At 40.4% G+C, this 15,073-nt stretch overlaps 1 protein-coding gene across 5 annotated transcripts in view; it reads right to left on the reverse strand.

The window, feature by feature from the left end:
• Nucleotides 1-15,073, reverse strand: part of PDLIM5 (PDZ and LIM domain 5) — a 129,481-nt gene that overhangs the window by 74,447 nt on the left and 39,961 nt on the right. For all 5 annotated transcript variants that reach the window (XM_083756436.1, XM_083756435.1, XM_083756434.1 and 2 more), the window contains one exon: nucleotides 12,072-12,223. In XM_083756436.1, coding sequence (XP_083612562.1) covers nucleotides 12,072-12,223 — 152 coding nt within the window. The remainder of the gene's footprint in view (nucleotides 1-12,071; nucleotides 12,224-15,073) is intronic.

Below are 15,073 nucleotides of genomic sequence, written 5' to 3' on the forward strand. Positions count from 1 at the left end.
TTCTGTTCTCTTCCTGAAGCAAAGTTCTTCACCCAAGGTACTATTTCTGGGTTAGCGGAGTCTGTAACCTGAAGCGTATGTAACCCGAGGTACCACTGTACTTCAATCAGACATCATCATACCTATTAGGATTCAGTATTTTGGGTGTGAAGCGCTATTTCTCTCCCAAACTTTAGAATACAAGAAGCAAATACTTGTGCAATTTTATAGGTGGTGTGTTGGGTTTTTTGCACTTTTTATCCACCCGTTTCCTAACTCCTTTGATTGCAGGAAAAAGGGGAGGATCAGTAAAATTATGTTTCACATTCCCATATCCAGGCTAGGATACCTTATTTCTCTCTCCCTCCCTCCCTTCCCTGGCTTCATAGAGTTTCTTACAGATCAGTCTGATAGCTCAGATCCTGAACAGAACCTGGATGCTTAAAGTGGAGATGTGAACCTGTGGTTTTTGCAGATGTTCCTGGGCTGTAGCCATCCCTAACACAAAGCCAAAGAAACTACTAAGAAATTTGACAAATGGCCAGAGATTAAACCCTGATGGAGCTTTTGTGTTATAATTTGAAGTCTATGTAGCAAAAGTTGCTTCCGGTGGGTCATTCAGGAAATATTTTCTCGGTACGAAGTTTGTTAGATATATTAACACCTCCAAACGACTTGGAAATTTCTATGGGGTATTACACCATCCAGACTATGCAGTGACCGAATATCTAAGTGCTACTTGCACTTAAGCCAAACAATGAAAATATGGATTACAAACATCCGAATTTGAGAAGTGCTCTCACATTTTCAGGGGCATGATAGTTCTTTTGACTGCAACTAATTCCCTTCCATTTTCAGACATGTTCCTAGCCTAGTTAGCATGTCTCTCGTAAAGGTTATGTTACCAAGTCCATGGAAATGTGCCAGCACATTCCCTCAGGCAGAAAGCATGAGGAAACCTATCTGAAGATGCCTCCGTCATACCTTCCTTTATTATCCCTGCCAGCTACTGTGCACTTATACACTGGACCGTATGGCTCTCCTTAAAAATGAACACACCTTAAATAAAGAGCTTGTTCACAATACAGCACATTTAGCTGTTAATCCACTTTCTCCCCATTCAAATGAGACCCAGGTACAGCGGTACCTCGGGTTAAGTGCTTAATTCGTTCCAGGGGTCTGCTCTTAACCTGAAACTGTTCTTAACCTGAAGCACCACTTTAGCTAAAGGGGCCTCATGCTGCCGCTGCGCTGCCAGAGCACAATTTCTGTTCTCATCCTGAAGCAAAGTTCTTAACCTGAAGCACTATTTCTGGATTAGCGGAGTCTGTAACCTGAAGCGTATGTAACCTGAGGTACCGCTGTACTGTAGCCTACACCCACAAGTATTTGAGTTTGTATGTGTGGAGCAACTTCAGTTTTCCTCACTCATACCAGAAATGTTCCCTTTTGTGTTTCCAAATTTGGTGAATCTGAACCAACAGGGCATGAACCTATTGTTGTTGTTATACTATTATTAATAATAATGTAACACTTTCTCCCCCTGACAGTGTACAGATAAAAACAAGAAATGTTGAGGTTTCCCACGGCACTTGTCATTTCTGACTCCGCCATCTTAGCAGCTACTCCATCAATAAATTGCTCTTAAACTTGTGAAATTTCCTAAAATCTTCTAGGCCGTATTTTCCACACTAGAACCCCATCTTGGATTGAGTCACAGGAAAAATCTGGACTCCCACTGTTACACTCACACCAAAAAAATAATAATTGAAAAATGGTGTAAGGGTTTACATATTCTTCAAGTGTTCCAATTTTTCTGGGACATCCTGGAATTACAGAAGTCATTGCAACTTCTAATTTGATCCAGGAATATCTCGTTTTCCCCTCCAGTGCTGCTGCTGCTGAGCTTGGGAAGGAAGATGAGCTGGTGCCTGCAGCCAACACTGGCACTCACTGCAATGCTGCTGACTCCAGTGGCAGCACCACGCAAAAAGATACACACCCCAATTTTCATCAGAGTAATGTTGGAGGGTATGAGCTTCTACTGGAAACTGTGTATTCCGAGGCAAGTATGTATTCAAGTGTGTATTCAATGCAATCATCAACTAAAAGAAAAATATTTCATTAGGATCACAGTATATTATTTTACAGCTTGACAATGAGCCTTCAGCTTAAGTGCAGTGTTTTGCATGGTACTAAGCAGCTATTTTTAAGAAAAGAGTACCAACAAGACTAAATGTCACCAGGGATCACGCCACCACCCAAAGCATTTGTATTATTTTAAGAAGTTAAGATAAATGCTGGCCAAACTGGCATTGTTTCCCTTTGTCATCTTCTCCCTATCCCAACAGGCAGAGCTTAAAATAAATGTACAAGGACAATAGTGCCACGTTCTAAATTCTGTTTGGCAAATCCCAACGCTGGCTGAATGCTGTGCTAAAGGAGCTATGCATTAGGTAGACCGTCTGACTCATCTTTCCCAAGTGGGAGCAAAGGGGTGGAGAGAATGGGGAGCAGACCTGGTATGATTTAACACATTTGCACGCACCACTGCTATTCCATTGCTGTCTACACAATGTGATCCACGGTAAGCAGGCTTCCTTCCCTTCCCAAACATGCTCACAAAATCTTTCCACCCGTAGTTAGTAATAAAAGCTGCACATGCAGGCCTCCGGATTGTTGGAAATGTAACCTAGTAGAAGAAGCACATGGATTTTGGCTGAAGGAGTGAAGAGAATTTTCTTGATTGACAGCAAAAGGTCTAATTTGGACTGTGTGCTTTTAGGACTGAGGCACTAAAAATGTTTAAACTGTGCCATTCTTAAAATTAATTTAACAAAATTTGTATACAGCTTAAGTGCAAAATAAAACCTCTGGGTGATTTATAAACTCTTGCTCCTCCTCACAGGTGATTTCTATACAATCCAGTCCTGGGCGGGGGGGGGGGGGGATATCTATCTGTCTGCAACAGACTGAACAAGTAAGTAAACATCACTTAACTAGTGTATCTGGACAAAGTAAGGTTAAAACATGTGAAGAAAGGTGTGGTTTTCTGTAAATTCTTTAAGACAAGATTGAAGATATGGCCAACCCAAGACTTTGGGAACATGGAGAGTAACCAGTAAAAAGATCCTTGTCTATGCTATAGTAAATTTTAGTTTTCTGTGATGACAACACATTTTTAATGATTCACCATGGAAGAGGTATCAGCGTTGTTATTTAACTCTGTGTGTGTGTTCCACTTGATTGTAATAAAACCTCAAAGTGACTTAAAAAAACAAAAAAGGACAAGCGATAACACAAAAATTTAATACACGTGGGCTACATTTGAATGCAATGCTAATTTGCTTTTTAAACCATGGTTTGTTGGAAGAAAGCAGGCTCAGTTTCACAGAGAGCAAAATAATGGTGGTTTGTTTCACCTAATGTTGATATCATTTTCTAAGATACTCTTACCTCACACCTCTGTAGTTATGCAAGTTTCTGAGCCAGTGTGCAACAAAACAAAACAAAACAAAAACCCGTGAACAGTGAGTTCTAGAAACTATGGTTATTCTATGTACTAGAAACCATGGTTATCACAAGCCAAAATTTGTAAGTCAGCTTCAAACCATTGTTTCATACTCTGGTTGACTAGACATAAATAAACTATAGTTAATTGTCCAGAGTAGGTTAAAAAAACACACCAACCACTGCTAAGCTAAAACAAACCATGGTTCAGCATTACATGTGAACCAGGGTATGTTCTCCAAGGCATCCCAATTACGGGTTACAAGTTAAGAAAATATCACAACATTCCATTTTAAAACTTGTGGCACAAAGACCGCATGTAGCACTGCACATTTTGGAGAGCTTCAAAAGCGGTTCTGCAAGAAGTTTACCTTAGACTTTTATCTAACCTTTAGTAACTAATTTCAAAAAGCAGCCTTTTATCAAAAGCTTGATGACAAAAGCTCACCTTTAGAATGTAATCCAGTAAGAATTCCAGTTCCCTGAGGTAAGAACGACAGAGCTTGCCAGGCAAGAGGGAGGAGCGGTAACTAATGAATGCCAACCTCACCAATTAGTCTGTACAAAGAGGCATGTACATTCTAGCACAGACTTTACCTTAACTAAATCAGTTTGACACAGTACAATATATTTCAGCAGGTTGTAGCAATTAGGTTGTAGTAACAAATAGTTTTTCTTTTAAGAGATGGTTTCACCATTGTAGATAGCTATACAGAGGCCCATTGAATGCCCTGAGAACACCCAATCCTGCAGTACTGTTGCTGTTACTGAGGTGTGGACCTGATCTGTAATCTGGGTGGAGTGAGACTAGGATCATTATGTATGTGCAAAGCATTCCCTCCCACACAAAAAAGCTGTACAGAGCATATGAAATAAGTATACAGTTTATACAGTTCCTCAGCTATTTTGAAGGCCAAAACTCTGAGGAGGCATCCATTGCACCAGAAGATCAATGACACCACCTGAGAAAGAGATGTGTGCAGACACCCGTGTGTGCATTGCAGTATGTGCCAGGTTTTTTCCCCTGCAAGTTAAGTAGATTTGGGGGACATATTTACACAGCTGGTATAATTTTTGCTATTTCAGTTTTTACAAATTACTCAGCTTGGGTGTCTCCCCCACCCCCATCCCAAATCTTGGATTTCTGTTATGCATTTGTTAGAGGAGGAGATGAAGTAAACTAGAATTACAGCACTGTGCAACATCTGAAACTCTTAACATAAGCCGTCAAGCACATGAGGTTCCACAATGAAGGACAGTGTAAAATGGGGGTGGGGGAGAAGAGGAAGGAAGGGAACAGGCTAGACCAGCGATACACACACCCCTTCAGCTGCTATGGCTCTTTTGAAAATTGCATTCCAGATGACTGAACGTCAATCATCAAGGAAATAAAGGCAGCTACTGTATTAGGATGTCAGGTGAATCAAGTCTTTACGTCATTGCTGCAAGTCTGGTGGCTAAATACGGGAACAGAGTCGCTTTGGAATGGCTAATCCTGCATTCCATAGCTAACTTGAGAAGAGATGCTTTCGCTTCATAATAGGAAGGAGTCTTGCCTGCCTGTGAAAGAGAATTGGAACATTGCTGTCATGGGTCAGCAGTTTCACTTCTATGGGACTTAACAAGGATGTTACATATTGAGAGGTTTGTTTGTTTTTTGAAGGGGGAAGCCATTTGGCATTTCAGAAATAAGAATGCTTTGTGCTGTCATTTGGTGCACTTAGCAAGTTAATCATTGGGCAGTAACTGGATGGCTCAATGGCAATCATAAAAAATATAAAGTATCTCGGGTGTTGTCTGGGATGCAGAAAGTTCTCATTTCAAAGGTTTTTATGGGAAATCCACCAACATTAAAGAAAAAGGTTTGGAAGAGCTGGGAATTAGGATCAGGGGACTGTCTTATTAAAGGTAAAGAATGAAGGATTTGACATCCCATGGTAAATGAGATAGTGGTTGTTGGTATATGTACATGAATTTTCAAAATCTAAACACCAGATATGATTACTATACTAACAAAGGAGAGCCATGGTTTCAAAACAAGTGTTAGTTCTACTTGGAGTAAACCCACTGAAATTGATAGCCAGGGCTAACTTTGAGCCACTAATTTCAATGGCTCTACCCTGAGTAAAACTTAGTTGGATACAACCCTGCATTTTGGATGTTGCGAAATAGGCTAATCTTTGTTACAGATAAAGTTTATAAATGCAAAGGCACAACAGCTTTTACAACATGTTGGCAAGTGCCTTACAAGACTGCTGTGAAATGTTATTACCATTCTGTTATGATGAATTCCACATTGCTTCCACCTGATAGTTTTGCATATCCTGTCAAAATAGCTGACTTTTTCACCTCCCTTCCAGCTTTCAGCATTCCATCTCTATCCAACATGATTGCTTTTGAACTTCACTACGGGGCTTAGCTGTGTCAAATTCATTTTACTTGCAGGATACTTTGAGGTTTTTAAAACTGTGAGCACAGGGCAAAGTGCTGTCTGCCGAGGGTTAAACATAGCTGGAATCAAGAATTCTGCCCCTTGTGTTTATTTAAAGTTTTAGGAATTCCGAAGTATAGCAAATTCCACAAAATTGCATTCATCTGGGAACCTAATTCACATCAACTTTTGCCAGCCCCTCAAGGGAAATGTAGTATCTGCCAATATACTCACTGGCATTAAAAAGAGAGAGAGACAGGAGGAAATAGCCAGTTAGTTAATACTGTGCTCATCGTGCAACTAGCATTTTAAACCAAATCAGGCAGAATAAAAATAGAAAAATAACTCTGATGTAAATAAATCCTATTTCTGAACCAAAACCAGAATCAAAACCCTAAGCTATTAACTTTATAGATTATTTAAGGCAAAAGAGATCAAGTACTAGGAACTCTAGCAATTTATCATATCATGAGCCTAAGTACTTCAAAGCGAGTGACATCAAGGAGGCTTGCTTCCAAGTGCAGGATTAAAGCATCCCTTCATCTGGCAAGTCAAGAAATTTAAACTGGGCAATTGCTACTATCTGCATTTTAGATAGCCAAAATTCCTTTGCATGAATGTTGGCTGTATTCTGGGGTACACCCTCCAAACACATATATGTCAAGGCCCAACATCATCCTAGTGTCATAGAATTAGCCACAACGAAAAACCATTGTGTTAAATTACAACCCTTCTGCATTTTTTTTAACATGCCATAACATTTATTGGCACACAGTCTCCTACAGATAGTTTATGTTGTTGCGGTCTACAGTTTGAGTAGATGCAGGAATTCATTAAGAAAGAAGTGGGAGAAACGTACAGCGAATACTACATATCATTTTACTGATATCTTTTAAGTTAATGAAGCTGGAAAGAAGAAGCAGAAAACAGAAGTCCTCAATGTAATAAAGAGGAACAGTTCCTCTCTCAAAGCAGAAAACGAAGTGTAGAGGAAAAAACAAGAGGAATTTGTCCTTTAAATAAGAGGTCATTGATTCACCCTTCTAATTTCCCCTGAAAGCGTTTGAGCATCTCTTGAACTTTTGGGAAGGGGGTAGTTTATGAATAGCAATTTTGCAGTTCATAAATGGAACTGACAAAAGATATCAGCCACAATCTTATCAGTGTAGCTCCTCCCACTCTTAGCTTCTTTTAAAGATTACCTTTCTTAGAATGCTCTCCCACCCCCCTTCTTGATAACATGGAAGAGACACAAAGCTAGACACCATCATCATTATCATCATAGTTACATCTCCAATAGCTTCATTCCCCCAAATAAATACATGTTTGTCCCCACCCTGTGCACAGTTTAGATTAATATTTTTAGCGGAGCAGGCATACTATTTACACAGAAGAAATGATTGATGGAGACTGGAATAACTAGGTACTTAGGATTGCATGCACATAATTGTGCTTAATATTGAGACTATGGTTTGTAAGGAAAGGGAAAAAACATGAGAAGGATTGTTATAGGAAATATGAGAAGGATCCACTATGGTGAGAAGCTCCCCTATAGGCTCTGCTCCAAATTAACGCTAAAACAAAAGATGCCAAGTACATTCCACACAAATTAGTGTAATGGGACCCTGATGCTCTTTTTTGTTTATAAAGACAACCAAATTTTCAGAGGGAGTTGGGGAGAGAAATAGTTTGAACTGTGGTTGGTGGGTCTGTGTAACCCTTTTCCCATGACTACTATTGCTTTGCTCAAATTTCTCCAGTACCAAATTGAAAGAAGCTTTCAATTGGCATTCTGTTTCACATTATGTACAAGAAAGAGATGGGTGCATGGAATGGGGGGGGGGTGACATATAACTGCAGCGCTCTATATACTTTCTATTACTGGTCTCTCCACAAGAAAAGTTGTAAAGTATCATCCCCATTCAACTCAACTGGAAATAGATGTACCGTTTAATACATTTATTTTCAGTAGCTTATAAAATAATTTATCCAAGTGTGTGTTAAATGACTTGGAGTTGAAGTCTGTCCAAAAAATTGCATCTGGTTTCCATCTGTTCTCATGGGAAACAAGTCTGTACTTCAACTGAAAAAGGAAAAAAATGAAATACCAGGGAGCAAAATAATAATAATAATAATCCTACAAAGCCATTGGGGAAGTTAGGGTGCTGTGAAAGACGGTTATGGACATGCTCACAACCTTAAATAGATTTCATGTGCATGATGATGAGAACGAACTAAACCATAAACAAAGCAAATTATATAGCAGAAAGCGTTCACAAGAACACTACCTGTGCCAGTTTCCTACTTCACTGCATCCCTGATTTTTCAGTTCCACTCTTATCTTATCAAGCTGATGTGAGCAAGGCTTCTGGACTGGGAATATGTCATTGCTGTGTTCTGTTCAAAACATGGTACACTCTTGATGCTAATAAAGATAGTACCAGTAGCTGCAGCAGCTGCTGAAAACATTGTCAACATCCCGCTTCACTCTTAGAGTACCATTCTAACAGTTCAAAGTGTTAAAAAGAAAGAGGATGGAACTTGTTCATTTTAACAGGCAACTGCTGGAATATATCTGACAGAGGGAGCAGTTTAGGAATGTTCACACCAATTCACTCCTTTGATGAAAGTGCTGTCTGCTGTTATTTCGGCATAAACCGAAATCTCTGGCATACGCTGCAGTCATTTACCTGTTTTCTAGTAACAGCATAACAGAAGCTGCCTTAAAACTGTATGCTTATTAAGGGGTCTGCACATGATGCGGGTGGCACTGTGGTCTAAACCACAGAGCCTAGGGCTTGTTGATCAGAAGGTCTGCGGTTCGAATCCCCGCAACGGGGTGCACTCCCGTTGTTCAGTCCCTGCACCTGCCAACCTAGCAGTTCGAAAGCATGTCAAGGTGCAAGTAGATAAATAGGTACCACTCCAGCGGGAAGGTAAACAGGGTTTCCATGCGCTGCTCTTTTTCGCCAGAAGCGGCTTAGTCATGCTGGCCACATGACCCGGAAGCTGTCTGCAGACAAAACGCAGTCTCCCTTGGCCAGTAAAGTGAGACGAGTGCCGCAACCCCAGAGTTGTCCGCGACTGGACTTAATGGTCAGGGGTCCCTTTACCTTTACCTTTACACATGATAAAGAGGAAACGATGCTGTGTGCGCAGCCCTGCTTTCAAAGTCTGGAGCCCCAAAAGTCACTGCTGGAACCAAGAGCAGAAACCGACATGCATAGAGATACATCATGCAGAGCCCCAGTTTACATAGAGCTTTATATCTAAAGGCTTCCTATTTGGGGACATCCACATGCATGGTGTCAACATTGGGACATTGGTTCAGTAACAAGGTCAGGGTAAGGGCAAGCTTCCTCTTCAACACATGAGGTCTCGTTCATAACACATGAAGGAAGATACAGACTTCCATAGCTCTTGCTATACAGCACACATAGGGGGCCCCAGGCGTCTATCTGGATACAGCATATCCTGCAACCCTAAGTATCCTTTCTACTAACCATTTCCAGGGGTTAGTTTATTACAGCAAATATATTAGTCTTATGGCACCCTAAGGACCGAAAAAATTGTTATATTGTAGGCTTTCATGGACTACAGGCTATTTCATAAGATGCAAAAAGTGTAATCCTAAACTGACAGATTGATATGCACATGGGTGTACATAAATATATGTACAATAAGTGGAGGAAAGAGGGAAATGAAATGAAGAAGACTGAGACAATTCAGGCTTGAATGAATATAAAAGAATTATCGTATTTTTTGCTCTATAGGACTCACTTTTTCCCTCCTAAAAAGTAAGGGGAAATGTGTGTGCGTCTTATGGAGTGAATGCACACTGCGCAGCTATCCCAGAAGCCAGAACAGCAAGAGGAATTGCTGCTTGCACTGTGTGTTTTTTTGTTTTCCTCCTCCAAAAACTAGGTGCGTCTTGTGGTCTGGTGCGTCTTATAGAGCGAAAAATACGGTACAATGACCATTCATAAAGCAGTGTTGCCAGTAACACGAACTTCCTGACAAAGAACAGATATTCACTCATCTGATTAAGTGGGTTCCAGCATTCAAAACCTTGCACCATAGTAAAATTTGAGGTGCCACAAAACTTTTGTTGCTTCTGCTACTAACCATGACAGTAGGAAAATATGTGAGAGACATTGGTACTGAGACAACGCTGTCTAATGTTTCCGGGATCCAAAGAGGATTAGAAACAGATGGAGAATATGGGACTGGAAACTGGCACAAACCCACAAGACAGCATTCCCCCTTAAACAATGCTAAGATACCAAGTCTGGTACCAAAGGACAATTTATTTGATCTTTGCTCGCCTAATCCTGTGATAAGCTGACTTTGCCTCCAGCTGTCAGGTAGCAGACACTAGTGACTCATATCCTGTATGGAAGCTGAAACACTAACTCATTCACTATCAGAATAACTCAGTGGAAAGCTCCAAGGATCTTCCAATTTAGGTACCAAATAAAGGCTAAAAACCAGGATTGCTGCCACATTCCACTCCCCATACTGCCCTATTACTGCTCCACACACTTCCTTCCCCACCCCCAAACTCTGATGAGGAAATCGTTCTTGCAATTCTGTCATATGCAAAAACATGTGCACATATAAAAACAAAAGCAAAACAACATAAAAAGCAGCAGTAATTCAACTTGTATAATATCAATTTCAAATCCAAGAAAGAGAAAGAGAGAAGCCATCTTCACTGAGAAGCCTTGTTGAAAGGGGCTTCAATGAGGCTTCTCAGTGAAGATGGCTATCCCAGCTGGTTATAAAGGCTCAACAAACACCTAAAAGATAACAGAGATAGTGGTTGTCTGATAGATAAAGGAAGGTCCCACCACATTCAAGGTCCATTTCTGCAGGATGCTCTCTCCTGCAGAACAAATAAACTGTTTGCAGTGACAAGTACCAGATGCTATATAAACGATGCCTTATGAGGAACGGCTAAGGGAGCTGGGCATGTTTAGCCTGGAGAAGAGGTGGTTAAGGGGTGATATGACAGCCATGTTCAGATATATAAAAGGATGTCACATAGAGGAGGGAGAAAGGTTTTTTTCTGCTGCTCCAGAGAAGGGACACAGAGCAATGGATCCAAACTACAAGAAAGAAGATTCCACCTAAACATTAGGAAGAACTTCCTGACAGTAAGAGCTGTTCGACAGTGGAATTTGCTGCCAAGGAGTGTGGTGGAGTCTCCTTTTTTGGAGGTCTTTAAGCAGAGGCTTGACAACCATATGTCAGGAGTGCTCTGATGGTGTTTCCTGCTTGGCAGGGGGTTGGACTCGATGGCCCTTGTGGTCTCTTCCAGCTCTATGATTCTATGATTCTATTCTATGATTCTATATTACTGTAATCTAAACCCTGCCTAAATAATGCACTCTAAAACCTAATTTCCAGGTGTGCAGGATGAGCTATAGTCAACTCAGTGATGAAGAATGGAGATGCTCTCAGGCTTCTATTTTTTAAGTACTGTTCATATTCCAAGGCTGAAGCTTCCTTACTGAGAACTGGTCCTAGGCTGAGCTCCAAGTTAAAACTCTGGTTTTCTATCACCACTATCATTCCTCCCTAAACCAAATCACTGGATGGAAACACACACAGAGGACACTGACACTTACAAGCAATAGGTAATGCAATCAGACGTTTTGTCAGGTCTCATACTTGGACACAGAAGCAGATTTAGATTTTGGGGGAGGGGTGGCGGCTTTTAAAAATGATAGTTCATTCTCTATAGGTTCAGAGTATACTAGTTCATTGCCTTTAGGACATAAAAACAAAGACATGATACAAGGTTTCAAAGGAAGTATAAGGAGGAAAGGTTACAAATATCACTAAGTTAGGTGAAATTTTAGCTCTGTATTAGCAAGCTAAAAGCTCAGGAGATATTTCTCTACAGGGTGATCTGACAGGTTTGGGTCATACAAATACACCCAACCATTTTAGTAAAATAATAATACTAAATTAATGATGCCCCTTCAAGCTACATAACTCCATTACATCGCAAAACATCAAAGGATGCTACCAGGCAAAGGTTGATATACATGCATTCCAACATACAAAAAGAACAATGTGTGGTTTTTCCTTAGAAGTAAGAGTTATTACATATTTATTTATTTATTTATTTAAAAAAAGGTTTTACCTTTGCAGATTCATAGTCAGTTTGCCTGAACAGGTCTTGATCTTGTTTTGTGCTTCCAGGTGAGTCATGCCATCGGCACTTATCCCATCGATACTGAGAACAACGTCACCTATTCCTACGTTTGCATTAGCCGCTTTGCCTCCATCACTCAACTGCAAGGTAACAAATGCAAAGATATAAGTATGAATTTTTAAAAAATTACCACCCAAGAGCATTACCCCAAGAGTTAATCAGAGTTTGTGAAATTTCTAAGTGGTCATTCAAAAACCAAATGTTACAAACGTTCTTACAATAAGAATTCATTGTAAGGATCAAGTCACGCGATCCCAGCAGGGCATGGTGGCCTCTAGGAAAGAGCATTCAGTCCGTACTTTAAAGTCCAGCTCCAACAGTAATTGATGGAGGGGAAGGATTATTTGATTATTTGACCACTGGCAATGTTCACTTAAGCTTTACACAAATTAGCTTCCAGCATGTCAGTAAATAATTGGGTCATGTTGTGCTACAACCATACAGTGATCAGTACAGAACACTAACAAGTCATAGAATTACAGAATTGTAGTGTTGGAATGGACTGTGAGGGTTGTCTAGTCCAACACCCTGCAATGCAGGAAATCTTTGCCCAATGTGGGACTCATACCTGCGACCCTGAGATTAAGAATATCAAGCTCTACAACTATACTGTGTTGTTATACTGTGTTGAGGTAGTACTCTGCATAGGTTCTCTCGTGGCAGCAATGTGCTGGTAGGACTATGTGATTCAAAAGCAAACCCCCTCCTCATCTTGAGGATCATGCCTCCAAGTGCAACTTTAGTGCTATGGACCTAGAGTTGTTAGCAAACATATCTAGGGAAATCGGCATCACCAATCCACACGAAATTGGGACTCCATCCATAAAGTTGTCAGCGGAGTACAGATTAGAGAGGGCCTTGTGAATACACACCCAACTCCCCGGACCAATTAGGAAACATGCCTGCACTTGCCCAGGGCAAGTCAAGCACCTTCACTGAAACCAGTAGTGAAAACCAGAAACTTCTTGCAATTCTTTAGAGAGGTCACTCTCATGTTGTGAGCATATTGATCTAGAACTGTAGATCCTTTATCATTCAATGTGACATGGTTATTCATGAGTTATAAGTGAAGAAGTAGCACTACAAAATGACATACAAAGCTGAAAGTGAGATAAGTGGATCCAGAAACTCGATCAAAGCTGCCGCCATCATCAGCACAAAGTATGGGTGTAGCCATGCATTATTTCTGCATTGATTATGTAAATGGAAGCCCAAACAATATTCCAGGCAGTTCCAGGGAGCAGCCTTCATACTCTATTATATTACATCAGACATGGGGAAAGATGCTTTCTGAGAATACAAGTGGGAAGTACCTAAAATAGGCCCCAAAACTCCTTATGTCTAACAATGTAGGAGTTTAAGAAATGTTAATATGGAAGAAGTTAATGGAAGGAAAGTTTATCACCCACCTCTGTAGCCACCTTTGTCCACCGAAAAGTTTCTTTGAAAAACTGGGAGTCTCTTGAAAAATGTAGGATGGTATTGGAAACAGCGTATAGGAAACTTTCCTTCCAGTGACCTACTTCAAGTTAACTTATCTTAGGAATCATGCCCAATTTTGTTTTCTGTGTGTGACTTAGTTGAGTAACACCTGTACTACTAAAAGCTGACTGATACAAATCAGCAAATGCTCAATTTAAAAAACACCTCTTTTAACAGACACTGAAATGTTGTTATGGTTGGCGCCTTGTGAGGGTGGGGATGCTAAAGCCTGAACAAACAGAAGAGAAGTCCTTCTCAGTGGCCACCTCAAGATGTACAGGTGAAGGCAATGGAGCAACCAGGAGGGCATGCTCTGTAGAGCTCAATAATTACAGATCACATTTAAATATGCAGATCTTGCAGTAATAATATGCTTCAAGAATTTGACTGCAAGGAAACAAATTTTAGTAGATCGTTGCAAATGCTATCAACTGATGTTGTGCAGTAAGGCTTCTGTCAGCAAAATAGGATGAGACCTAATTTTCAGTGATTTCTCTTCCCCTATGCAAGCCCCCTGCATCCCCCCCCAATCTGCTCTGCATTAACTGCCCCCCAAAAAACTCCTCTGGAGCAGATTTAGGGGGTGTGGGGACTGTAGGGGGGAAGAGAGTCACCAAAAATTGTCCCCTCCTTATTCCACTGTTTTGCTGAGCAACACCCAACAAACAACCCTTTTATTTTGATCAAATTCATTTTAAGGTATATATTGGTATTATTAGGCAGCAACAGCCAGAGAGAACCTCAGAATTAAGTCTAAATACATGCCCTTTAACTGAGCTATTTAACATTTTAAAATTTAGATCAAATTAACCGGCAAGGGCAAAATCAGCATCTCTTACTTGAAGAGAATGAAAACAGTTCAGTAATTATTCAGCAGCAAGTGAATGAATAGCACCGCCACTGGGAACATGAATAAAATCTTAAAAGAATATAAAGATGGAAAGAGCAAGTTATCCTTTCCATTCAGCCTGCCAATGTAGGATTATTCCCTTCTGTATGTTCGCATATGCTTCTGTTCTGCCTAGTTTCAAGTGTCTCACGGCATGGGCTTCCATACCTTTCTCTAATAATTTATTGCACTGCTGTACTGCTACATAGACCTCACTGTTGATAAATTAATTACCCCTGCCCCATTCACATAAAGAGCATTCGGTCTTGGAGGGGAGAAATTTCCATTGCTCGCATTTCCAACCATTACTTCCCAGCTATTAACCATAACTCAACTCACAAATGATAAATCAGTCTCACTTTTGGGTTTCTGCTCTTGCCAATTCCTTTCAAATATAGCAATGCTAGATGAAAATGTTAATCTCTGTCATTTGATTTCTTCTATTCAGCCTTGCGAATAAATGCCGTTTCTCTTAATTATTTTATGACTGTATTTTTGTGCACACATGAACAAACTTCATTAAGAGTTTAAGCTGCTGCAACCAAGTAGAAATGCCCCC

This window comes from Podarcis gaigeae (assembly GCF_964106915.1).
Source record: "Podarcis gaigeae genome assembly, chromosome: 9".
NCBI classification, from domain to species: domain Eukaryota; kingdom Metazoa; phylum Chordata; class Lepidosauria; order Squamata; family Lacertidae; genus Podarcis; species Podarcis gaigeae.